Raw genomic sequence first — 24,039 nt, forward strand, 5'->3', positions numbered from 1 at the left:
TCTTTAGGTACCTACCAGCGGTAAGTTGGCAAGGTATCCGTAGATAGTCGCTGTGAGAGCGTCCCAATTTGCAAAAGCCTTGTTTCTTCTCCTGCCAAGGAACGGCAGCCAGCACGGCCAACGGTGCGGCCTTGGAAGGGACCTTGGAACCCCCCCCCCCCCCCCCAACGGGCTCTGAGCTTATCCCGATGTGGTGTGGTGGCACTACCTACGGCAGTGGCATCAGCGGCATTGTCATAACTTTACTTGCCATTGTGTTAGCGAACTGTCATGCGCCCCGCGTCGTCAACGGTTGACGTACAGACACGACGGTGGTGCTGACGCTGCAAAAAGGGCCAAGGGTTGTTTGAGTACACAAATGCCAGGCTGGGGCAGGCGATCAAGTAACCTCGAGAAGTGAGCAGCAGCTCTTGGGAGGGGTTCTTTGCGTCTCTTATGGTCTCTCTGGGCGTGGTGCTTGGTTGCATTGGCGGGTTGCTTGATGCCATTGGCGGGTCGCTTGATTGCTTGCTTGTCTGCGCCGCAGGCCGACTGGCCGCCGCTCACCCATTCGCTGTCTTGATGCTTGATTGAAATGCGAGATTGACGTAATTGCCAATTACCTACCTTCCTACCTACCTACCTACCTGTCTAATAGTACACTGGTAAGTATCCCTGTTTTGCCTATCGGAGGGACGGTCTGCCACATCCTTTCCCGTGCGCCTAGTGTGCGTGCCTAGTATGTGCCTGCCCTTCCGACCTAGGTAGGTAATACTTTGTAATACCCAGTGTACATCGCACTTTCCCGCCAGGGTGGTATGGATGGATGAATGGCAAGCGCTACGCTTTGTTTTAGGGTGCTGTCACTGACCGTTGCCGACGGCAGCAATATAGCCGTGGGCGCCGAGGTGACTAAGCCCCCCCGTCGCAGCCTCCCGATTTGGACACACTTCGCTCGGCGCAGTTTCCGCCGTCACAGTCGATCGAACTCGATAGAACGGGGAGCGGCTGGGTCATAGCCGAAAATACCTACTACTACGTGTACTGAGCAGCGCCTACTGCATACTCCAGCTCTATAAAGCCCGACAGGGAATCCCCTCATTGTCAAACAGGCGGGTTTCTAAACCGGGCTCTTTTGCTTCATGGCCCTCCTGGATGGAGCTTTCTCCTTCCTCCTGAAAACCAGAAATGGCCGTGAGAAACATGGGCAGACCCAGACACCCACCGTGTCTGGTCATTATGAGACACGCTGCTAGGAAGACCAAGGGAGAGGCGAAGCGCTAAATAATAAAATACCGATTATATATATCCGTATAAAAAAAAAGATAAAAAAAAAGGACAACGCCACCCCAAGAATAAGATCAAAAAAGGGGAGCTTGCAGGGCCTTGGCCTTGCTCGGCTAGCGTTCTGGCCTTAGGCGAATAAGACCCCCTCCATAATGAAATCCCCGTTTCTTGCATTTCTCCTCAGCGCCTCCTTCCCTTCGCCTGCCCGGTTTCAGTGCGCCCAGACTGCCCAGCGTCGCCGACCAACGCGCACAATGTTCAACGGCGCGCCGAGTCGTCATCGTCACCCGCGTCTCATCTCTGACTCGTCCGTTGAACACTGACTGCCCTCTTGCTGCAATACCCGATTGTTAACCATGGCAAGTGCTGCGCTACACGTCGATGGGGAAAGAGCAGGGATGATCCCTGAACCACACCGCAAAAGTGCAGGTGCAACTCCGGCCCCCTGAAGGCTAGACCAGAGATCCCAGCCGACGCCGTCCCACTGTACCTAGGATAACTTCCTCGTGCCCAAGTGGATACCATGGGCGGGGTTGATACCGGACTTGCTCCAGTAAGATGGAACCGAGTGGGGCATGTTCCTCTTGCTGGTGTGGAAGGTGGAAGGCGTCAGGAAGGCGCTCAGTGGACAGTCATTGGAGGACTGCAAAATGGCGAAGGAAAAACGGTTGGATGCGCCGCAAATCTGTGGCTGGTGAGGTCGGAACGGTTGCAGCTGATTGGCCAAGGTGACCTGAACCTGACCCATTATCCGACCCGCCCACCTCTGGGTGGCTCGGTATATTTTGCAACGACACTCTTACAGTCCAAAAAACCTTTTTCTCGCTACTGCGGACGATACGGCACATTCGCAGCCCTCGACTCACCCGGATTCCCTCCCCTGTTCGCCGACTCTTCTTTTGGCGCTCAGTAAGGATGATGATGCATCGGCAAAGAGTACCGTATGCATACCAACTAGTTGCTTGCCCGCTTGCTTGCTTGCTGTGCCACCAATGTCACCACCGTCTGAACGCCAACCGGGATTTGCTTTTTTATTCTTGTTTTTGCAAATCCTTCCATCCTACAGCCGCCATGATCCAGTTGGTCTCCTTTGCAGCCGGGCCATGTCACTATGATTCGACAGATACCCCCAATCTGTCTGATCTTGGCCCAGCCCACTCACACCAGAACGAACCTGTTCTCTGCCTTACGGGGAGGGGAGGAGGAACTGGCTGCCAACAATGGTGGAAGGACTCCCAGAAACTATCGCCAGCCGAGCATTAAACCTTTGGGCAATGCTAGTTTAGATGAACCCCTTCTCCATGGCTATTCGTCGTGCGTCTCAGCTTGCCTCCGCCGCGCCGTGCTCGACGGGCCCTGCCCTTGAGCCTCAATCGTCCCGACCGGGAAATCGCTGCTTCTGGATAATCTTCGAAAGCATGGATCATTCGCCCTGGGCAGCCCAGTTCGTCTCCAACGTCTCGTATTCTCCTAGGGGGTAGAAGGAGGACCACACAAGGTAAAACTGACTCGATACAACACAGCACGCCCACTGGCCAGGGCCGATTGACAGCGGGTGCCTCGACCGACGAACTCACCCGACTCTACCAACGAGAAGCACCGCACCGTGCTGGCCCATCCTTGGTCTTCAACACGCACCCCTGAGCCTGCTGGCCTCGGGCCACCGTATTGGTCAGTCTCTGCTGTGGATTCGACAAAAAGGGCAATCCAAGACGGAGTACGCCAATCTCCCATCGCCCTTATGGTTCGCTGCTAACCAGGCATTTGCCTGCACCCTATGCATATCCATATTCCAAACTTCGTATAGCCAGAATTAGCCCCGACCACCCCGGAGTCACATAGTCATGGTACCACAGAGAGGGGTTTCCGGGTACCTCTCTATCTCTCTCTCTCTCTCTCTTGTTCTCTTACGCTCTCCTGAGGGAAACTGGGGAAAGATGAAGAGCTAACGATTCGGATGGCCCGTTCCTGCAGAAGGGTCACACCCCCCCCCCATTGCTATCACGGAATCAACGCCCTGCAGCATGCATCCCACTCTAGCCCCTCCCCTCCCTTCTTCTCCCCTTTCCGTAGACCGCGAAACTGGAGCCTTGGGAGGCGAGGCGGACGGGATAGATCCTTCTTGGACTCTTCTACGGCCCCAGCCACTCTGGAGTCCGCTAAGTATGCCCATGCCTGCACTTTTGCCTCTGTCCATGTCTGTGCCTCCCTACCAGTGATCCCCTTTTCCGCCTCCAGCCTGGGGCATATTGCATTTGGGCTGACCCAAGCTCCGGCGAGATTACCCCCTTTTCAATCGGTACCAACGTGGTGTCGACGGCCGAGTTTTCTTCCCATCCGTCCCGCGCCTTGCCTCGTGTCTCATCCCGTCATTCGTTTTTGCTTGCTTGTTGGTCTGCTTCGCAGCCTTTCTCTCCTCCCCCCCCATCCCACCATCACCATCACACTCATTGGAGCTTCACTTCGTCACTCATTCCTGGTTTATTCTTGTATTTTTTGCTGTAAAGTTTTGCTCACTCGCCCCTCCAGGCGAGTAAGAGTCGCAATGTCTAATTCCGTATTGGCTTGGGCAATTACACTCCTTACCGCCTCATCAACAGTCGTTTCTGGCCTCAAGTACACAGCGAGCGAAGCCGAATACAACCTCAACCAGAACAGGTTAGCAACCAACCCACACGAGTACTCGGGAAAGAGAGAGAACCACACATTCGCCAAATCGCCAGAAAATTGGCGGTTTCCCTACTACACATTATTCATCGACCGTTTCGTTAACGGCGACCCCGAGAACGACAATGCCAACGGCACGCTTTTCGAACAAGATCCCTTGAGCAACCAGCTCCGCCATGGCGGAGATGTGGCCGGGCTTGTCGACACCTTGGATTACATCCAGGGCATGGGAGTCAAGGCCATCTACATCGCCGGTTCTCCCTTCATCAACCAACCGTGGGGAGCGGATTCTTACTCGGTACGAAAATACTCCTCGGCCCGTCACCGGCGCGGCAGGACCTGGACAGGAGCGCTGACAGAAGCCCTAGCCACTCGACCTCACCCTTCTTGACAGGCATTACGGTAATATCACGGCATGGCAAGAGGCCATCGACGAAATTCACAAGAGGGACATGTATGTGGTCATGGACCAGACCATGGCGACGTAAGTAACAAATTGCCCGTTGCGGCTTTGCTGTCACTCACTGTTTTCTTGTAGCATGGGTGATTTGATCGGATTCCAAGGGTACCTCAACTCGTCGACGCCGTTCAGGACCGATGAGCACAAGGTCCAGTGGAAGTCGTCTCGACGGTACCTCGACTTCGACATTGGCAACGATTACAACGAAACCTGCCAGTACCCTGCTTTTTGGTTCGAAGACGGCAATCTCGTCGCCAAAGATGTCACGTCGCAGCTCAAGGGCTGCTACAACAGCGATTTCGACCAATACGGTGACATTGAAGCTTTTGGTGTTTTCCCCGACTGGCAGCGTCAATTGGCAAAGTTCGCGTCCGTGCAGGACCGTCTTCGTGAGTGGGTTCCTTCGGTCCGCCAGCGTCTCGAGCTCTACTCGTGCATGACCATTCAAACGCTCGACGTCGACGGCTTCCGTATCGACAAGGCCGTCCAGGTCACCGTCGACGCGCAGGCTGAGTGGAGTACTGCCATGCGCCAGTGTGCCAAGGACCTCGGCAAGGATAACTTCATGATTGTGGGTGAAATCACCAGTGGTAACACCCTGGGATCCATCTATCTCGGACGTGGCCGAACCCCGGGGATGGCTTCATCTTTGCAGCTCGCGCAAGCCGTGTCCCTCGACGCGACAAGTGGCTCTGCTTCTGGCAGCTTCATCCGTGAGCCTGGGAAGAGTGCGCTTGATGCCGGTGCCTTCCACTACTCCGTCTACCGTTTCATGACCCGCTTCCTCGGATTGAGTGGTAACCTTGAGGCCGGTTATGATCTCCCGACCGACTGGGTTCAGACCTGGAACCAGATGATCTTGACCAACGACTTTTACAACGCGAACACTGGCAAATTCGACCCTCGTCACCTCTATGGTGTTACCAACCAGGACGTTTTCCGCTGGCCTGCCATTGAACTAGGAACAGAGCGCATGCTCCTCGCCTACTTCATCACCACCCTGCTTCTGCCCGGATCCCCTCTTGTTTACTACGGCGAGGAGCAGAACTTCTACGTCTTGGACAACACGGCCGAGAACTACGTCTTCGGTCGTCAAGCTTTCTCCCCCTCCCCAGCTTGGAAGATTCACGGATGCTATGCAGGCGACAACTCCGTCTACGTTGGCTGGCCCGTCGCCAAAGGCAGAACGGGCTGCACTGACCCAAGCGTGGCCTATGACCACCGTGATCCCTCAGCGTCGATCCGTAATTGGATGAAGCGCCTCTTCGCTTTCCGCGACGAGTACCCCGTCCTCGAGGGCGGCTGGCTCCTCCAGCAGCTGTCGAACAAGACGCATGGTATCCAATACGTTGGCAGCAGCGTCCCGACCGAGACCGGAATTTGGAGTGTCGCGCGTGGCTACCTGAGCAACCAGAACGAGACGGGTGACCCGGTCTGGCTGGTTTACCACAACAGCCCCAATGAGACCACTTACGAGTTCGACTGCAGCAACGAGGCGGATGCCTTCCTCTCGCCCTTTGACGAAAACTCGAAGGTCAGGAATCTGTTTGACACCGGCGGCGCCGGCGCCATCACCCTTGAAAGCTCCACCAAGGACAACGGGTTCAACGGTAACGGCAAAAAGGCCGGCTGCATCAGCAGCATCACCATGACGCCCTTTGAGTTCCGAGCCTATGTTCCCGACACGAAATGGATGGACATTGCGCCTTCCATCACCGGTTTCGAGCCTGGCCATGATGCTCCCATCGACTCGACCAATGCCAACGGCCAGATTCCCATCGCCTTGAAGTTCTCGACCGAGATGGACTGCGACGCCGTCACCAAGGCTGTCTCTGCTCGTGTCACTGTTGATGCCAACACCGAGAACGCACTCACTTTCGACACCCCTGTCTGTGGTTCTATGAATCCGATCGAAAAGGACTCTTATATCGGCGCCATCGCCTCTGTCTGGAAGTGGTCCGCCAACCTTCAGAACGTGCCCGACGGCATCGTCAAGATAACTGCCAACAACATCACCGCGCCCGGCGGCACGACGACCAAGGCCGTTGATCATTTCCTCATCCGCTTTGGCAAGCCCTTCAACCCCGTCGTGTTCCCCGCTACTGCCAACTACTCGCGATCGCTCATGCAAGAGAGCGGCGGCGTGTACTACATCAACCACGCCGCTCCCGGTGCCACCAAGTTCCGCTACAGCACCAACTGGGGTTCCAGCTGGAGCAACTGGCAGCCATACACCGGTGCCAGGCAGCGCATGATTCCGCAGTCGTGGGACGGAACCGACCTCCAGAAGTGGAAGGGCGAGCATCTAATGGTTCAGTACTACAGCAAGCCCCTCGGTTCGTCTTCCTTTGTCCAGCACTCTGACAGCAGTGATATCCCCTACTCCCGTCAGTGGCCTCACATCTTCCTCCACGGGCCCTTTAACAAATGGGGTTACGATGCCGGTCTGCCAAACTTGATGAATCAGGTTGACAACAACCTCTGGGAGCTGCATTTTATGTACGAATGGCCTGCGCAGATCCAGTTGAACATCTGGGGCATCAACCCGGACAACCAACCTGACGCCTCCTTCATCTACGGCGACCCCAACGGCGACGGTGTCCTTGACCGTCTGCCCCCAAGCAGTTTATCCGACAACGTTGTCAACTTGACCTCGCCACCCCCGATGCCTGCGCTTTCCTACAAGCTCGTCCTCAACGACGCCAACTGGAACTACGTCGCTGTTCCCCAAGGCAACATGTGGATTCAGATCATCTTCTTCTTCCTCCTTGGCCTCATGCCCATCGTCCTCGCGGGGTTGGCCGGTTGGATCTACATGAAGGGTTTCTACCAGGTGAAGATCAACAAGTCAGGATTCTCCAAGAAGGGTTGGTTACCACTCAAGCTCGGGAATGAGTCCAACATTAACTTCGGCGAAAAAGGCAAAAGTCTCGAGATGTCCCAAATTCCTCAATCCCCTCTCTCGCCCGCTCCCGCTGCGGCTGCCGGTGGCGCCGCCAGGAGGAAGGTCCTCATCGCCACCATGGAGTACAACATCGACGACTGGAAGATCAGCATCAAGATCGGTGGTCTTGGTGTCATGGCCAAGCTCATGAGCCAGGCCCTCTCCCACGTGGATCTTATCTGGGTTGTCCCCTGTGTCGGCGACGTCGACTACCCCTTGGAGAACGAGGCCGAGCCGATGTTTGTCGAAGTCATGGGCGAGTCCTTCGAAGTCAAGGTATACTACCACCAGTCCAAGAACATTACGTACGTCATCCTCGATGCTCCCATCTTCCGTCAGCAAACCAAGGCCGATCCCTATATCGCTCGCATGGATGATCTTGAGAGTGCCATTCTATACTGTGCCTGGAACAGCTGTATTGCTGAGTCGATCCGCCGCTTCAACGTCGACATCTACCACATCAACGACTACCACGGCGCCGCCGCACCCCTCTACCTCCTCCCGCAAACTATCCCGGTCTGCTTGTCCCTGCACAATGCCGAGTTCCAAGGCATGTGGCCCATGAGAACCGAGGAAGAGCAAAAGGAAGTCTACAGCGTCTTTAACCTCCCGCCCAAGGTCGTCAAGGACTACGTCCAGTACGGTTCGGCCTTCAACCTCCTGCACGCTGCCGCCAGCTACCTCCGCATCCACCAGCGCGGTTTCGGTGCCGTTGGTGTGTCCAAGAAGTACGGTGATCGCTCCCTGGCCCGTTACCCCATCTTCTGGAGTTTAAAGAACATTGGTCAGCTGCCGAACCCCGATCCCTCTGATACTGGCGAATGGAATCCCGACGAGGACATCTCCAACGCCCAGGATGAGATCAAGATTGATGAGACGTTCGAGGCCAACCGAGCTACTCTGCGGAGACAGGCTCAGGAGTGGGCCGGTCTTGAAGTCAACCCGAACGCCGATCTCTTCGTCTTTGTCGGTAGATGGAGTTTGCAAAAGGGTGTGGACTTGATTGCCGACCTTTTCCCCAGCATTCTCGAGAAGTACCCCTCTGTCCAGCTTATCGCCGTCGGCCCCGTTATCGACTTGTACGGCAAGTTCGCGGCCCTGAAGCTCAACAAGCTCATGGAGAAGTACCCTGGCCGTGTCTTTAGCAAGCCCGAGTTCACTCAGCTGCCTCCCTATATCTTCAGCGGTGCCGAGTTTGCCCTCATTCCTTCTCGTGACGAGCCCTTCGGTCTGGTCGCCGTCGAGTTCGGTCGTAAGGGTGCCTTGGGTGTTGGTGCCCGTGTCGGTGGTCTCGGTCAGATGCCCGGTTTCTGGTACACCGTCGAGTCCATGAGCCCCACCCATTTGCTCCAACAGTTCAAGCAGGCCATTGCCTCTGCTCTCAGCTGCAAGCCCAGAAAGCGAGCCCTCATGCGCGCCTGGAGCGCCAAGCAGCGCTTCCCCGTCGCGCAGTGGATCAGACAACTCGACACGCTCTACAACGAGTCAATCAAGATCCATAACAAGGAGGCTGCCAAGCAGAAGAAGGCCGGCGGCGTCCGCAACCTGACCGACTCCTCGTTGAGGTCAAGCGTCGCCGTCAGCGAGTATGGCTCAGAACTCACACCTACTGGCTCAAGAGCCCCATCCCCTCTCCCCCCTCCGAGCCGGATTGCCAGCCCGGCGGGCCGCATCAACTCGCCTGATCTGGGCACACCCAACATGCCGTGGAGCACCATACCGTCTTCGCGCCGCGGCTCCTTCTCGAGCTCCATCAATGGCCGCGACAGCATGCTCGCACCCCGCGAAAGCATGTTTGCCACCGGTCGTGAGAGCATGGTCAGTGTGGACAGCTTTGCCATGCGCGCCCAGCACGACTCTCCCCAGACCCCCGGCTTCGATGGCCTTGGCCTGCCTCAGCCGAGCTTCTACAAGCAGCAGCGCAACAGCTCCCAGCTGTCTTTGCCTGATGTCGTTGGTGACCGCCACGACCTGAAGCTGCAAAACGTAGACCAGAACTTCACCGATAAGAATGGCGAATTTTACGCCGAGTTCGAGCAGATGCTCAACAGTCTGACGGCCAAGAACTCGGGCACTGACCTCTGCATTGAAAACTTCCTCAAGAAGAGTGAGAAGAAGTGGTTCGCCAGATACCGTGACGCCAAGCTTGGCCGAAGAGACCACAGCCGTTCGAGGAGTCCCGCACCCAGCCGCCCGGGCTCAAGCAAGGGTCTCGGTGCCACCTTTGACGGAGACCGTGGTCGCAGCCGCACACCAAGCGGCCTCACCGCTGGCTCCCACTACGATGACAGCCCCGTTGACGACGAATTCCTGTTGGGTGACAACTACAACGCGCCCACTGGTCTCAAGAAGTGAGCTCGCCCTACCTATTGTACGTTTGCAGAGAAGGCTAACCCGCTCTAGAATCCTGTCCATCCGCATTGGTGACTGGCCCGTCTACGCCTTCTTCCTCTCTTTCATGCAGGTCATCTCCATCAACTCGTACCAGATCGTCCTCCTCACGGGCGAGACCAACCAAACTCCTTCCAAGCTGTACATTGTTGCCGCGACCTACCTCGTCACATCCATCTTGTGGTGGGTCTTGCTCCGCTTGACCAAGTCCGTCTACGCTCTGTCGCTCCCTTGGGTCTTCTTCGGCATGGCCTTCTTCCTGCTTGGTGTGTCGCCTTATCTCGAGCCCTGGCAGAGCCGCGCTGCCATGCAAGATGCCGCCACCGCCCTCTACTCGGCTGGCGCCAGTGCCGGTGCTCTGTCTTTCGCGCTCAACTTTGGTGACGAAGGTGGCGCCCCGACGAAGCAATGGATTACTCGCGCTCTTTCTGTTGCCGGTGTCGCTCAGGTGTACTCTCTGATGCTCTGGTACTGGGGGTCTCTTACCCACACCCCCGAGACGTCCCCGATGTCCTTCTTTGACGGCACCACCATCCCCAAGGCTTTGGTCATCTGCGTTCCCATCGCCATCATGCTTTGGGCCATCGGTGCAATCCTCTTCTTGGGTCTCCCCGACTACTACCGCCAGGCACCAGACAACATTCCCGGCTTCTACATTTCGCTCGTCCGCCGCAAGCTTGTCCCGGTCTTCTTCATCATGATCATCATCCAGAACTACTGGCTGTCGGCTCCCTACGGCCGCAACTGGCAGTTCCTCTTTGCGTCGCAGTTCATCCCTGGGTGGGGCGTCGTCCTGCTCGCCCTCGGCTTCTTCGTTGTCCTCTGGTCCATCATCCTCTACGTCTTCTCCTTCTTCTCCGAGAGCCACACCTGGCTTCTTCCAATCTTCGCCATCGGCCTGTGCGCTCCTCGCTGGGCGCAGATGCTCTGGGGTACCAGCAGCATGGGCATGTACCTCCCCTGGGCCGGCGGCCCTGTTGGTTCGGCCATCCTTTCCCGCTGCCTCTGGCTCTGGCTCGGCCTCCTGGACAACATTCAGGGTGTCGGCCTGGGTATGATGCTGCTGGCTACGCTGACGCGCCAGCACGTGCTGGCCGTCCTCATCGGAGCGCAGGTCGTCGGCAGTGCCTTCACGATGCTAGCACGCGCGACGAGCCCCAACGCCCTGTCGCCCAACACGACCTTCCCCGACTTCTCCCAGGGACTGATGCCCGGTATTTCAAGTTGGTGGTTCTGGATCTGCCTGGGCTTCCAGCTAGTGATCCCCGTCTTGTTCTTCAAGTTCTTCAGAAAGGAGCAGGTGTCAAAGCCGTAAAAGAGGCGCCATGCAAGAATGTGCGATGCGAAGCAAAAAAATACCCGGAGGCGCGGCTACAGAGCCGCGCCTCTTGTCATGTTTGGTCTTGGGGGATCCAGGGAGAGAGGATGGGCGGCATCGGTTCTCTCTCCTCCCCGATTTATGAACATTTTGGTTGTATAATGATTCATAACTTTCTTCATGTTTTATATACACATGGCTCTTTGTCCTCCCTCTCGCCAGCTAGAGGAAGCAAAAGGCGTTTGTACCTAGCCACGAAACAAATAGGGAAAAGGGCAAAGGAAAGGAGGGGGCGCAGGTGGCGGCGATAAAAAGGGACATTTGGCTGTCCTTGTCGCAATTGTTTCTATCCCTCTTTTTCTGTCTTATATAAACCCACACTCACTTTTCCGAGCTGAGGCGGCGGGCAGGAGGATCTCTGACGGCACAAACACAACTGCCCGTGGAAAACCCATCATTTAGATTTTAGACTCAGCTATGTCGCTCTTTTTTTTCACAATCATGAATAATAACTTTGCAACCTTATGACACTGTTCCTCTCCAGGTGACGCCTAATTGCATTTGAGGGAATATGCTCGTTCTTATGTCCTCTCCCTAGAGAGTGACGACGATGAACAAAGAGACAGAGAGGCCTTCTGGGGTGGGATAATGTAGGGGAACTGAGTCTGCTTTGTAGCCCGGTGCCGACATGTTTTTTCTTCTTCGGTAGCTACTACCGATAGCTCTGGAGAAACGCCTTTCTTGAGCGTCCCGGAGAGTGTGAGATTGATGTAAAGCGCGGCAAGCATCCTTGGGGGGGGGGGGGGGTTAAGTGAAGGCACTTTGGATACACCGTACCCCCTTTCCCGTCCCTTGGGCGACTGACTGGCTTGATTCGAGCTTTTGCGAGCGGTAGAACGGTCCCGGCAATGTGAGCGACTTATGCGGCTCCCCGTTTACACCCGAAATTTTAACGGAGATGTCACCATGTCGGCAGCTCGTGCGATGATTGTTCTCTCCATAGAAGCCGTTCCCACCGCTGTTCATCCGTGGGGAACGGAACCTTCCCCTCCTTTCGGGCGGGAATAAGCATAAAAGCCAAGGACCGGTCTCCTCACGAGCGGATCTTCTTGTGCACAGAGGCCCGCACGTAGATCATCAAGTCTTGGCTAGTGCCTTCGCACCGCAGAATACGAGATTAACGGGCTAATAGACCAAACTCAAGATGGCAGGTCGGTGCAAGCAAGGCGCATGGGGATGGAACGATGATCAGAGGTGGACCGGAATTGTTTGGCTTCGGCGGTAAGGTCGCTTCGGGGGTGGAGATGCCACTGGCAGGACTGCCTAAAGGGGACAAGAAGCCAGGGTCCGTAAGTTCGTCGCGCGTACCAGGGCATCGACTTCAATACGAGATGGTCAACGGATCATGGCATCGCGGAAGGCATCCCCAGGCCCCCGGCATTGCGGGTTGTAGGCCGCAGAGGCTCATTAAAAGATGTTTGGCGCCCGGCGAACAATAGCAATGAAGAGAACAAGTCATCGGCTCTCGTCTCGAGTCTCGACATTCCGCCCTCGTTCATTGTTCGACTATGCGTGTCGCGAGTGCCCTGGTCTCCGTGTTGGCGTTGGCCGGCACGGGCGCCGCCAAAGTCTCTCGGCGTGCCGCCGACGAGGACGTCCGCCCGTCCGACGATACCGTCGTCGCGCCCAAGAAGTTCATCCTTGAGCTCGAGCAGGTATGCAAAACTTAGCGAGACCGATCCCCGAAGGGGGGGGGCAAGACGCTAAACATCCCGCAGGGAGCCAACAAGGACGCCGTGGTCCAGCACCTCCAGACCATTCCTGGGAGCAAGGTTCTCAAAGTCTTCGACTCGTCCGTCTTCAGGGGCATCGCCGTCGAGTCCGACAGCGAGAACACGGACTCGCTCGAGGCGCTCGTGCCCGTCGTCAAGGCGTGGCACTCTACCCGCATCCAGCTCGCCCCCGTCGTGACCGGGGAGTCGTTCAGCGACGACGCCAAAGCGCTCAACTACTCAATTCACTGGATGACGGGCGTCGATAAGCTCCACGAGCAGGGTATTCTTGGGAAAGGCGTCAAGGTCGGGGTTGTCGACACCGGTACCGACTACACTCATCCAGCCGTAAGCTCCGCCCCTCTGCGTGCTTTGGTAGACTGCTGGCTAATCGGTTATAGCTTGGAGGCTGCTTCGGAGAGGGCTGCAAGGTTGCTTCTGGATATGATTTTGTGGGCGACAACAGTAAGCTGAACATAGAATACCAAAGAGAAACGGCGACTGACTACATCAGATAACTGGCCCTACCCCGGCGAGGAGAGACAGCCCGATGCGGACCCCCTTGATTCCATCGGCCATGGCACCCATGTTTCCGGCATCATTGCCGGTAAGAGCACGGAGTGAGTCTGCTATCCACAAAGGTCAAGTGAGTCCTGACTTACTCTCTCGTCAGATTCACAGGGGTCGCGCCTCAAGCCACCATCTATTCTTACAAGGTCTTCGGGCCCTCGGTAATAATTGCTCGCCCACAACGAACGATGGTCTCTCCCACTAACTCTATTCTGTTGAATAGGAAGGTACCAGCGAGGAGGTCTTGATCGAGGCGTTCCTTCGCGCCTTTGACGACGGCGTCGACATCATCACGGCCTCCGTCGGCTCCACCGGCGGCTGGTCCGACAACGCCTGGGCACTCGTCGCCTCCCGCATCGTCGAGCAAGGCGTCGTGGTCACCATCGCCGCCGGCAACTCGGGCGAACTCGGCGCCTTCCTTCCCAGCAGTGGCGCCGCCGGCAAGGAGGTCCTTGCCGTGGCCTCCGCCGACGCCTACATCGTCTCGGCCCGCCAGTTCGCCGGCACCTTCAACCTCGATGGCCAGTCTAACCGGACCATCCTCGGGTACCGTCCCGCCCAGGAACAGTTCCCCGCCGAGATCGTCGGCTGGCCCATCGTCCCCATCACGCTCGACATCAACGTCGAGAACGACGCCTGCCAGCCGCTGCCTGAAGGCTTGAACTTCACCGGGACGATTCCGCTCGTGCGGTTCGATGAGGGGTGCGATGATTACATCAGGCAGAGATGGGTCCAGGAGCGAGGCGCCAAGTTCATGCTCTTCTACATGACAGACAGGCCCATTCTCGGGTTTTCCGGCGTCGGCTGGGCTCAGAGCAGATGGGGTCTCCTCTCCAAGGACGCCGGCGAGGCCATCGTGAAGACCGTCATCGCCGGCGGCAACGTCACCGCCGACTTCTCCCTGGACCAGAACAACAACTACGTCGCCATGTACAACGCCGGCGGCGGGAAGCCCTCTCGGTTCACCTCCTGGGGTGGCACCTTCGACCTCGAGCTGAAGCCCGACATCACCGCCCCCGGAGGCAGGATTTTCGCCCCCTTCCCCGGGAATATCTACCGCGACCTCTCGGGCACCTCCATGGCCTGCCCCTACGTCGCCGGCGTCGCCGCACTGTACATTGGCGCTCACGGCGGCCGCTCCACGCACGGCGCCGGCTTCGCCAAGGCCCTGCACGCGCGCATTGTTGCCTCGGGCCGGGCAATTCCCTGGTCCGACGGAACCAACAAGGACTTTGGCTTCTGGGCCCCTCCCATCCAGGTCGGGAGCGGCCTTATCGACGCCGTCTCAGTGCTCAATGCGACTTCGCAGCTTTCGGGCGAGACAAAGTTCGCCCTCAACGACACGCACCACTTTTCGCGGTACCACCAGGTCGACATCACCAACACCGGCGCTACGGAGCTCGAGTACGTGTTTCAGGTGCAGGATGCCGCCGGATTCGAATCGTACTGGACCGCGGACGCTGCGGACGCCGGCATCAATCTCGTCCCTCGTATCAAGGATCTCGTCGAGATCGAGCCATTTAAGATCGGCACCCCCGTGAGCGTGCCTTCAGGCTCGTTCAAGATCGGGCCTGGTCAGACCAAGACTGCAAAGTAGGGTTCCCCTAACGACCGTCCCGGGGTCGGTAACGAGCTAACGTGCTTTCCAGGTTCTCTTTCGACATCCCGCAGGGTCTAAACGCCACGAGACTGCCTGTCTTCGGCGGCAAGATCCTCATCGGCTCCAGCTCCGGCGATGTGCTTTCTGTGCCCTACTATGGTGCGGCTCGGTCCCTCCGCTTTGACTCGACCGTTGCTAACCATCCCACCCGCAGGCGTCGGCGGAAGCGTCGAGCACAGTATCGTAGACATGTACTACACGTCCTTGGGATACCCCCGTGCCGTTTCTGGCGTTAACCGAACATCGCTGTCCGACAAGTCGAGGTAGGCTCCCGATATCCCGTGCTGAGGACCACACCATGACTGACCCGGGATGTTCAGCTTCACTTTCGACCTCTCCCTCGAGAAGCAAGATTTCGTCAGACTTCAAGTCGCATTGACTTGGGGAACTCGCGAACTGCGCTGGGATGTAAGCGCTTGTCTTCCCTCCCCCGTACCCGCCTCGCAGCCGGAGAGTTGCTGACGCAAACCCTTGTAGATCTTCCAGTCCAGCTACCAGGAGCGTGAATGGGTCTACCCGCCGGTCGTTGGCCAGAACAAGTACGTCGGCTCCGTAGCAGGCTTCGATGTCTACAACAGCGTCAACTATCCCGTCTTCGACCCCGCCACCGACAGCGTCAACAACACCATCTCCTTCCCGCTGAAGGACCGGCCCCGCGACTCACCCTACGAGTCGTGGTGGCTTGGGAAGCTGGCGGACGGGAGCCAGATCAAACCTGGAAAGTACAGGTCAGCAGACCCCAGACGCCGTCTCATAGTGGTTTACGATGCTAACTGTTACGGCCAGGTGGCGCTTCGCCGCTCTCAAACCGTTTGCTAACCCCAAAGCGTCGGACAACTGGGATATCTTCGAGACCCCCGAGATTGAGGTCCTGCCACTCACCGGAGGCAACTCCACAGCCTCTCTCCGTCACCGAACGCTATCGAGATAGATGCTGCTCGTTCCGCTCCGTAGACCAGTGATAAATCTAGCTCCTTTTTTCTCTGCAACGTGTGTGTGTGTGCCTATCGTCCAACAATATCACTCCATCGCCACCAGTTCGTCTGTGGCCGTCTCGGGCCTCTTGCCGTCCTTGTGCTCGTCCTTGCCGAAAATGCCCTTCTCATCGAACCAGTTCACGTCCTGCTCGAGCGCGTGCTTTGCCAGCCTGTACGCCTCCTTGTTCTCCTTCTTCGGCACCTGCCAGAACTCCACCGCCACGCCCAGCTTGCCCAGCGACATCATCGTGAGCATCAGGTTGTCCCACAGGTCCTCGTTCTTGACCTTCTCCCCCTTGGTGTTCTTCCACCCGTTGGCCAGCCACTTCTTCATGTGCGGCGGCTCCCCGCTCCGCCCGCCCGCCACGCCCTCCACCAGGTACGCCGAGTCGCTCTTGACCACGACGAGGTGCAGCTTGAACGGGGCCGGCGCCCTGCCGGCCCCGCGCGGGGACGGCAGCCCCTGCTGCGCGAGCCGCGCTGCCTCCATCAGCCCCGCGATCGCGGCATACAAGTCGGCGCGCTGCTGCGTGTGCTGCGGGCGGTCGCGGCTGTCGCTGCCGTCCGTGTCGCGCATGACGTGGCCGCGGTCCGCCGCGTCCGGGATGCGGCAGGCGCGGTTGGCGATGTTGTTAGGGCCGAGGTAGACGCCGACGGCGGACCTCATCGGCGGCTGGTCCGGGCTGTTCTGAGGGGGACAGACGCCGTGGACGGCGACGACGAGGGAGTCGGTGTGGCACGAGGGCTTCTGGTCCGCCGCGGCGTGGCAGCGGACGTGGAGGAGGCTGAAGTGGCCAGTGCCGCCGGGGATCTCCAGGTTGGTGGGGTTGTCGCCGTAGACCGCGACGTGGTCGGTCGGAAAGCGGCGGACGACGTAGCCGTCCGAGTCTGGCTCGACGAGCTGACCGATGCGGTGGGGGGTGTGGGGGTCGTGCTTCTGCTGTGCGCGACTCATTTTGGCGACGGAGGAGGAGGTGCAGTAGGGGCCTCTGGTGAGATCAAGTTGGTGTACCCGCGAGCCCCTGTCTCTTTTGCAGTGATATATAGGTGGGCGGGTGAGACGGCCGAGTGTGTGCAACAATGGCGGTGATTGAGGCTGATGAGTGTAGTGGAGAGGTGATGACAGTGAGAGGTTGAAAACTCAGGTACATCTTACAATCGATAAGTCATCTACCCCCCCTCGGATTTTCACGGGCCCCGGGGTGTTCCCTTCTGTCGTCTCATACAAGTCTTTGCTGAGTGATACCCAAGGGGAGAGGGGGAGGAAAAGGGAGTCGTCGGTGAATTTGTGTCATCAATGGTTCATTTAGAATACCGAAAGCCAATAGGGCGTTCGGCCTTTTCGGTGCTTGCTGCGGGCGATCGGTACCGTGGCGATCGGAGCCGGTAGTGGGGAAAGTGGGGATCACGGCACACTGACGGCCGCCCGGTCTTGCTGGCTGAGGATGGTATGCATCGAGGTCCTCCAGCATTCCTTGACGGAGGAGGACGCCCGTTGGTCAATAAGTTGAAGTATGTTTACACACAGAAGCAATACTCCCTATCCAATATCAAGTATATCCGATATGGGCGCGACTTTTGTACATGGTCCCTGGCTTCTTCCCTGTCCTTCTCAAGAGAAAGCGAATTATCACTGGCACATACCTCTTTCGCGATAAACAGCAGCTTAGCTGTAACTTAAGAGCGGCTCCCAGTTGGAAGTGCCTGTTGTTTTGTAAACGAGACGGAATGCGGAATCCTGCAAGCAACAACACGGTATGCAAAAGCATGAATGACATGTGTAAGGCCTTGATCGATGTTCGCTAGTAATCCCGGCAGTCTATTTACTAATCAAGCACTCATTATACACGGTTTCGTCCAATTTCTAGTTCTGCATTCGCCGGCGACATGGCATTAGTCGCTGTATAGTATCCTGGTCAATCCCGCCTTCCTTTGAGGCGTTTCCTTCCTTGATTCCTCGTTCTCCAATTAATTCAAGTTAGTAACCAACTTGCTCCAGTCAAACGGAAGAAACTTATAAATCTTCCCCTTTCTATCGTCAGATACGCAGCACTCCACCCTCAGACAATCGCCTATGCCCTTGTGGTCCTCACAGCCGTCGCCTTTGAGGGCCTCGGCCTGCTGTCCTGCCTCAACGTTGACTTCCCGCAGCGCTTGAATGATGCAGTAAGTCGAGCCAGGTCTCGAGTACTCCAAGAAGGCGTCAAACCCGGGTGTACCTCGCTGGGTGCTCAGTAGAGGAACGAGCTCGAGGAAGATGGACTTGTAGGTCGGGGAGTTTTCGCTTTCGGGGTCCTGAACAACGTCGAATCTGTTTAGATTGGATGTCAGTCTGGTGAGTCGGCTCTGCCAGACATGTGTGAGTGGGACGTCCTCAGAGACGGATATTTTGCGACCTCTCTTGCGCGCTGTTATCTGCAAATCGAGGGGCTGTGACGACTGCAGACTATTGATGGCCTGAAGGATCTCGCTATGCTTCTTGTCGCTCTGAGTGTTGCTGTCATCATGACCTTTCGAGGCGTCAATGTGGAGGTCGGCCATTTTGTCCTCCAGCTTCTTGAGTCTAGCCTGGGTTGCGCTTAACTCATCCCGGAGGCCGGCGTTCTCTGCCTGAAGGCCGCCCTTCTCTGCCGCGTTCGTCAGCTGAGTGACTCTGAAGCCCTGCAGCTCTTGGTACAGGGTCTCTTTCTGCTCTTTCTCCGTGACTATCCGGGCCTCGATGAGTGTGTTCTGGTACTTGATGTCGTGCAGCTCCAGGCGGAGGTCTTGGTTCTGCTTCTTCTCGCGCACTAGCTCGGCTTCCAACTCGCTCCGCTTTTCCACTTCGGCCTGGAGCTTGGTATCAAGCATGTCTTTCTTGTGGGTTTCGGACACACCAACTTGTCGAACGACTTCGAGGGTTTCCACCAGATTTCTCGCCTTGTGAAGGGCGGAAACTACCAGATTTATGTTGGGGCCATAGTCCTGATTGGTCTCAGCAGACTGTATCGACGAGAACCGAACGACGGGCTGGCCAGAATCTGGTGTGGTATATGGAGACGTCAAGATTCTTGGCGTCTGCTGGCTTGGATTTTTCTGGTTCAAGCGCGTCTGGGACAAATTGGACAGTGCGGGCGAGTGATAGAATGAGGATACGGGCATTCTCGTGGCCCGAGGTTGTTGGATGTCGAGTGGCTGTATGATGTGGCCATGTCTATCGTTGGGACTTGAGGCGAGGCGCTGGATGACCGTTGGATGGAAAGGTGAGCCGAAGGGCGTGGCGTTTGAGACATCGTAGTTACAGATCCCGTCTGGCTGGGGGGCGTCAAGAGGTTTATCGACTGTTTGGTCAAAAGTACCCAAGTCGGACGGTTCGCTTCGGATGGCAGGCGTTTGCTGGCTCTCTCGACTCTCTCTGTTGGTTCTTCGCGGGTCGATGCCGAGGCTTTCTCCTCTGCCCCCTTCCTCCAGTCTATTTACTTCCATTCTGGGCTGGACTGTGATTATGCGTAAGAGGGACTCGGAATCGGAGACAAACAGAAGAAGGTTGGAAAGAAACAGATGGATCGATGAGATTTCAAAGACTTGTTGGGACGGGTGGAGAGCAAGTAGAATCTTCACCTCAATTTCTTTCAGCACACAACCTAAATCACATGACCGTTCTTAGTTATATTGGTCCGTCTTTTGGTTCATACGTGCGGCATGCGAGGGGCTATGTTATAGAGTACAGTCTTTGGAAATGTGACCGGTATCTTGCATGGATGTTAAAAGCTTCAAGACTTGTGAAGGTGGTGGTAAGTGTCAAATCCAGTCACGCTAGGCGCTTTGCTTGAAGGCTGCAGTAAATGATGTGTTTTTGAGCCCAGTATACTTGTTCTAGATTGGGAGGCCTTATCTTGCTTGTCGTCTAACAGGATGAAGAATTGAAGAGTTACAGAGTAGAATTGAAAGTCCTACTGCTTTGATTAATCAATTCGCTCAAAGACTGAGAGGGAAGGATGGTTAAAACAAAGAAATCGTTTCGTATCCAGCCGCTAAAACCACATCATCAATGAGTACTTGAACCATTACAGCCTGTATCCATTAACAGGGTGTCAGACGCAGTGCGTCATGTCCCTTGCGGCAGTGTTAAGAGCAAACGGAAACATATTGGCGATAGCCAAGAGAATCCTGATAGAAAACTTCGGCAATCGCTGGAATGTGTGGAGAAACCCTTCTTCCCATGCTGTTAGTCACAGTGTACCCAGCTTTATGTGGAACAATTCTCTCCCAGGGAACTTACCAACACTGTCGGAGAACAGGCTAGCTATGAACCCATGAAGTTTACTGAGACTTATGTCTGAGGTGCCTGACGCACTAAGGATGTTTCTTACAGCGGCAACGTCATCGTGCTTCACGGCCTATCATATCATCGCCGCACAAATACATGGGGTATGTTTCAGTAAGAAAGCTCATTAGTCCATATGCAGCCATCCAACATATTCCTCTCCTCGTGGTAGATAAGGCTTTCTCGAGTCGAATCGCGTATAGCCCCGTGAACGCAGTGGATGAGCAGTGTGTGTTCTACGGATGATGTAAGTAGGAAAAGTTCAGAACCCAAACTTGCGAGGTTCGAGTTCCGAGAAACCGGAGTTTTCTGGGCTTTCCGCCAGTTTACCCCCCTCCGCTCGGCTACTGCGATGGGCTAGGAACGCCTTTGACCATTTATAGAGTCTCTCGTTGCCCGGTAATGACACCCGAGTTTCCAAAGGCGGATGCGTGAGGATGCGGGTTTCCGGGCCGGCAAGTAAATGTGCTCGGAAAAGAATGCATGCTTGCCTCCAGAGCCATTACTAGGTGGAGAGGGACTAAAGGTCATGAGGTTCCGACCATCTGCCAGTAGAGTATCATTAACGGTCTCCGGCTTGCACTGAACCAAAATTCTAATAACAGGAATCACGGGGTATCATTGTAACGAAGTTCTCTAAAGCCATTTCTCGGCCTTGTTGGGCATCAACCTTCTGAGCACATCAATCTGCCGCGCTTGCGCCTTGTGTTTCAAGTCTGTAACTCCTCGTCTGTCGGTTCGTCGCTGACCGTTTGAGTACACAACTGTGTAGTCTGGTATCTTCTCGCCAGATTTTATGACGGTCGATGGTGATATCGTGCAATTCTATGGCGGTCAGCATCCGAGCTCGTTGGAGAAACGTTACACGAACCTTGCCAATAACAGCGCCGCTCCCTATCCGGGAGCGAACGCCAATTACGGTATCTGTCCCAATCTCTGTGCCTCCTGCTTCAATGACCGAGCCAACTTCTACCGTCACGTAGTCTCCGAGCGAAAGGCCTCCACCGGTAATGTCGTTGCCAACCGCGCCAACATGAGCTCGCTCGTGGATGATGCATCTTCGACCGATGAGGATACTACCGTTGGTCGACTCCAGCTTCGATCGCGGATGCAAGACGCTTTCCGATTGAATTGTGATGGAGTGCGTTCCCATGAGAATGGCGCTGTCGGCGACGGTGAGGGAGGAAGAGAAGTTGACTGGCGGTCGCGGGCCGGTGCTGGATACAGCGGGCAGCATAGAATGCCGCTTGCTGGACGACATTGTGAAGTGTGATTTGGGTTGCCCCGCCCCTAAAGAGTTGCTATCCAGAAGGTATAGTACATTCTTGAAGATGATCGCAACGCGGGGCCAGGTCTTTGTAGATTGTCCGACGTACGACGCGCAGCGGTGTTAGTGATCGGGGAGCTTGACGTGAGGCATCGCACCAGTCGCCGTTGCTCAGTCTCTGGAGCCGGTCTAGCACATAGCCCCGGTTGATGCATCAAACCGAGTCACGTGATACGGTCCTGCTGACTAACGACCCGCATTGGCCAATCAACGCTAATTGGAAATAAGCATCATCGATTGTGCAGCAGAGCTTCGTTCCCACGACGGCGAATTCATCCGACCGACACCCTCCATCCACCACCAATCCCCCCACAAACGCCCACGATGGCCACTCCACGGCGGTTGCCCGCGCAGGCCGCGCAGGCTGCGCGAAACTACGCAACGGTACGAACATACGGCGGCCTGAAGGACCAGGACCGCATTTTCCAGAACCTCTACGGCCGGATGCCCCCGACGCTGGCTTCTGCGAAGAAAATGGGCGATTGGCACAAGACGAAGGAGATCATTCTCAAGGGACACGACTGGATCATCAGCGAGGTCAAGGCCTCCGGTCTCCGTGGCCGTGGAGGTGCCGGTTTTCCTTCAGGATTGAAATGGGTAGGTTGACACCCCACGTCTGAGTTATTGCCGCGGCAATCAAGGGAAGGGATGGGACAACGGGCTAACGCAGATGGCATCCGCGCAGTCGTTCATGAACTTCAAGGATTGGGACAAGGACGATAAGCCGAGATACCTGGTCGTCAACGCCGATGAGGGTGAGCCCGGAACCTGCAAGGACCGCGAGATCATGCGAAAGGACCCCCACAAGCTTATCGAGGGATGCCTGGTTGCTGGTCGGGCCATGAACGCCTCCGCCGCCTACATCTACATCCGCGGCGAGTTCGTCCACGAGGCCGCCGTCCTACAGAACGCCATCAACGAGGCCTACAAGGACGGCTTGATTGGCAAGAACGCTTGCAACTCCGGATACGACTTTGACGTCTTCATCCACCGCGGTGCCGGTGCCTACGTCTGCGGTGAGGAGACCTCCCTCATCGAGTCCCTCGAGGGCAAGCCCGGAAAGCCCCGTCTCAAGCCGCCTTTCCCCGCCGCCGTCGGTCTCTTCGGTTGCCCTTCGACTGTCGCCAACGTCGAGACCGTTGCCGTTGCCCCTACCATCTGCAGACGTGGTGGCAACTGGTTCGCGGGTTTCGGCCGCGAGCGTAACCAGGGCACCAAGCTCTTCTGCATCTCTGGCCACGTCAACAACCCCGTCACCGTCGAGGAGGAGATGTCGATACCCCTGCGCGAGCTGATCGACAAGCACTGCGGCGGTGTTCGTGGCGGCTGGGACAACCTGCTGGCTGTCATCCCCGGTGGCTCTTCCACCCCGATCCTCCCCAAGAACGTCTGCGACAACCAGCTCATGGACTTTGACGCCCTGAAGGACAGCCAGTCCGGTCTTGGTACCGCCGCCGTCATTGTCATGGACAAGAGCACCGACGTTGTCCGCGCCATCAGCCGTCTCTCCCACTTTTATGCCCACGAGTCCTGCGGTCAATGCACGCCCTGCAGAGAGGGTAGCAAGTGGACCGACCAGATCATGAAGCGCTTTGAGAAGGGTCAGGGCCGGCCACGTGAGATTGACATGCTTCAGGAGCTCACCAAGCAGGTCGAGGGCCACACCATTTGCGGTATGTATTCGTCATGACGTAAGCGACTCTTAACACTAACGTATTGTTTTCTAGCTCTTGGTGAGGCTTTTGCCTGGCCCCTGCAGGGTCTCATTAGACATTTCCGTCCCGAGCTTGAGAAGAGAATGGAGGAGTACGCCGCCCAGAACGGCGGTGCCAACGCCTTGGGCGGTGGCTGGGCGCCCGATTCCCGGGCCCAGGGCAAGTTGGTTTCGCCAGGACAGTAGAAGGCTGAGATGTTGCATGCTTGTAGACTGGCGCCTGGGGGCTTGTATATATTAGTATCGTACATTAGCATAGCCCTAAATGTGCCGGAGTTCATTTGTTCACGATAATCCCGTATTCACTTTTGGGATTGATGACTAATTGATAGTGAATCGACGCAGGACGTGGCGGGTAGAGTCCCAAGGATACGTTGTGTGGCCAAACGCCACGAATGCATCATGTCTTGGAAAGCATGGCTAATCTGTGGTTCATTTCCGTCCGTTCCTGGCAAAGCCTCGATTTCGGCGTTAAGCCGCAGAATGCTTACCCAATGAGGCCATTGGATTTTTTCAGCTTTTGCTCGCTCCCCCCCCCCCCCGTCCTGCAGCTAGGATGTGTCTCTCTCGGCCCACAGATCCGACTTCCGCTGGACCCGGTCGGTGAACCTCGGACGGCGGCGGGGGGTTTCTTTTCACCACGACCACCGAACGCCCGAACCCCCCT

The 24,039-nt window shown here is 56.6% G+C and overlaps 7 protein-coding genes across 7 annotated transcripts; 4 read left to right on the forward strand and 3 right to left on the reverse strand.

Annotated features, from left to right (window-relative positions):
• Positions 1 to 1,789: 1,789 nt before the first annotated feature.
• On the forward strand, positions 1,790 to 2,179 carry GLRG_10928 (uncharacterized protein; the record flags this gene model as incomplete). The annotated part of the gene is made up of 1 exon (XM_008101648.1): positions 1,790 to 2,179. One exon carries the CDS (start codon positions 1,790 to 1,792, stop codon positions 2,177 to 2,179), a length of 390 nt encoding a protein of 129 aa, XP_008099839.1.
• Positions 2,180 to 3,811: 1,632 nt separating this feature from the next.
• On the forward strand, positions 3,812 to 11,043 carry GLRG_10929 (alpha amylase; the record flags this gene model as incomplete). The annotated part of the gene is made up of 4 exons (XM_008101649.1): positions 3,812 to 4,231; positions 4,302 to 4,417; positions 4,472 to 9,688; positions 9,741 to 11,043. 4 exons carry the CDS (start codon positions 3,812 to 3,814, stop codon positions 11,041 to 11,043), a joined length of 7,056 nt encoding a protein of 2,351 aa, XP_008099840.1.
• Positions 11,044 to 12,614: 1,571 nt separating this feature from the next.
• Positions 12,615 to 15,979, forward strand: GLRG_10930 (subtilase; the record flags this gene model as incomplete). Its single annotated transcript, XM_008101650.1, has 11 exons — positions 12,615 to 12,761; positions 12,825 to 13,166; positions 13,220 to 13,283; positions 13,333 to 13,438; positions 13,492 to 13,549; positions 13,612 to 14,981; positions 15,038 to 15,147; positions 15,203 to 15,311; positions 15,369 to 15,456; positions 15,526 to 15,776; positions 15,835 to 15,979. The coding sequence occupies 11 exons, from the start codon at positions 12,615 to 12,617 to the stop codon at positions 15,977 to 15,979; spliced, it is 2,790 nt and encodes a 929-aa protein (XP_008099841.1).
• Positions 15,980 to 16,068: 89 nt separating this feature from the next.
• On the reverse strand, positions 16,069 to 16,980 carry GLRG_10931 (uncharacterized protein; the record flags this gene model as incomplete). Its single annotated transcript, XM_008101651.1, has 1 exon — positions 16,069 to 16,980. One exon carries the CDS (start codon positions 16,978 to 16,980, stop codon positions 16,069 to 16,071), a length of 912 nt encoding a protein of 303 aa, XP_008099842.1.
• Positions 16,981 to 17,993: 1,013 nt separating this feature from the next.
• GLRG_10932 (uncharacterized protein) lies at positions 17,994 to 18,875 on the reverse strand (the record flags this gene model as incomplete). The annotated part of the gene is made up of 1 exon (XM_008101652.1): positions 17,994 to 18,875. The coding sequence occupies one exon, from the start codon at positions 18,873 to 18,875 to the stop codon at positions 17,994 to 17,996; it is 882 nt and encodes a 293-aa protein (XP_008099843.1).
• Positions 18,876 to 20,967: 2,092 nt separating this feature from the next.
• Positions 20,968 to 21,592, reverse strand: GLRG_10933 (transferase hexapeptide domain-containing protein; the record flags this gene model as incomplete). Its single annotated transcript, XM_008101653.1, has 2 exons — positions 20,968 to 21,156; positions 21,203 to 21,592. 2 exons carry the CDS (start codon positions 21,590 to 21,592, stop codon positions 20,968 to 20,970), a joined length of 579 nt encoding a protein of 192 aa, XP_008099844.1.
• Positions 21,593 to 21,982: 390 nt separating this feature from the next.
• Positions 21,983 to 23,558, forward strand: GLRG_10934 (NADH oxidoreductase; the record flags this gene model as incomplete). The annotated part of the gene is made up of 3 exons (XM_008101654.1): positions 21,983 to 22,255; positions 22,344 to 23,331; positions 23,386 to 23,558. 3 exons carry the CDS (start codon positions 21,983 to 21,985, stop codon positions 23,556 to 23,558), a joined length of 1,434 nt encoding a protein of 477 aa, XP_008099845.1.
• Positions 23,559 to 24,039: the final 481 nt, after the last annotated feature.

Source organism: Colletotrichum graminicola, assembly GCF_000149035.1.
Source record: "Colletotrichum graminicola M1.001 genomic scaffold supercont1.71, whole genome shotgun sequence".
In the NCBI taxonomy this organism is placed as follows: domain Eukaryota; kingdom Fungi; phylum Ascomycota; class Sordariomycetes; order Glomerellales; family Glomerellaceae; genus Colletotrichum; species Colletotrichum graminicola.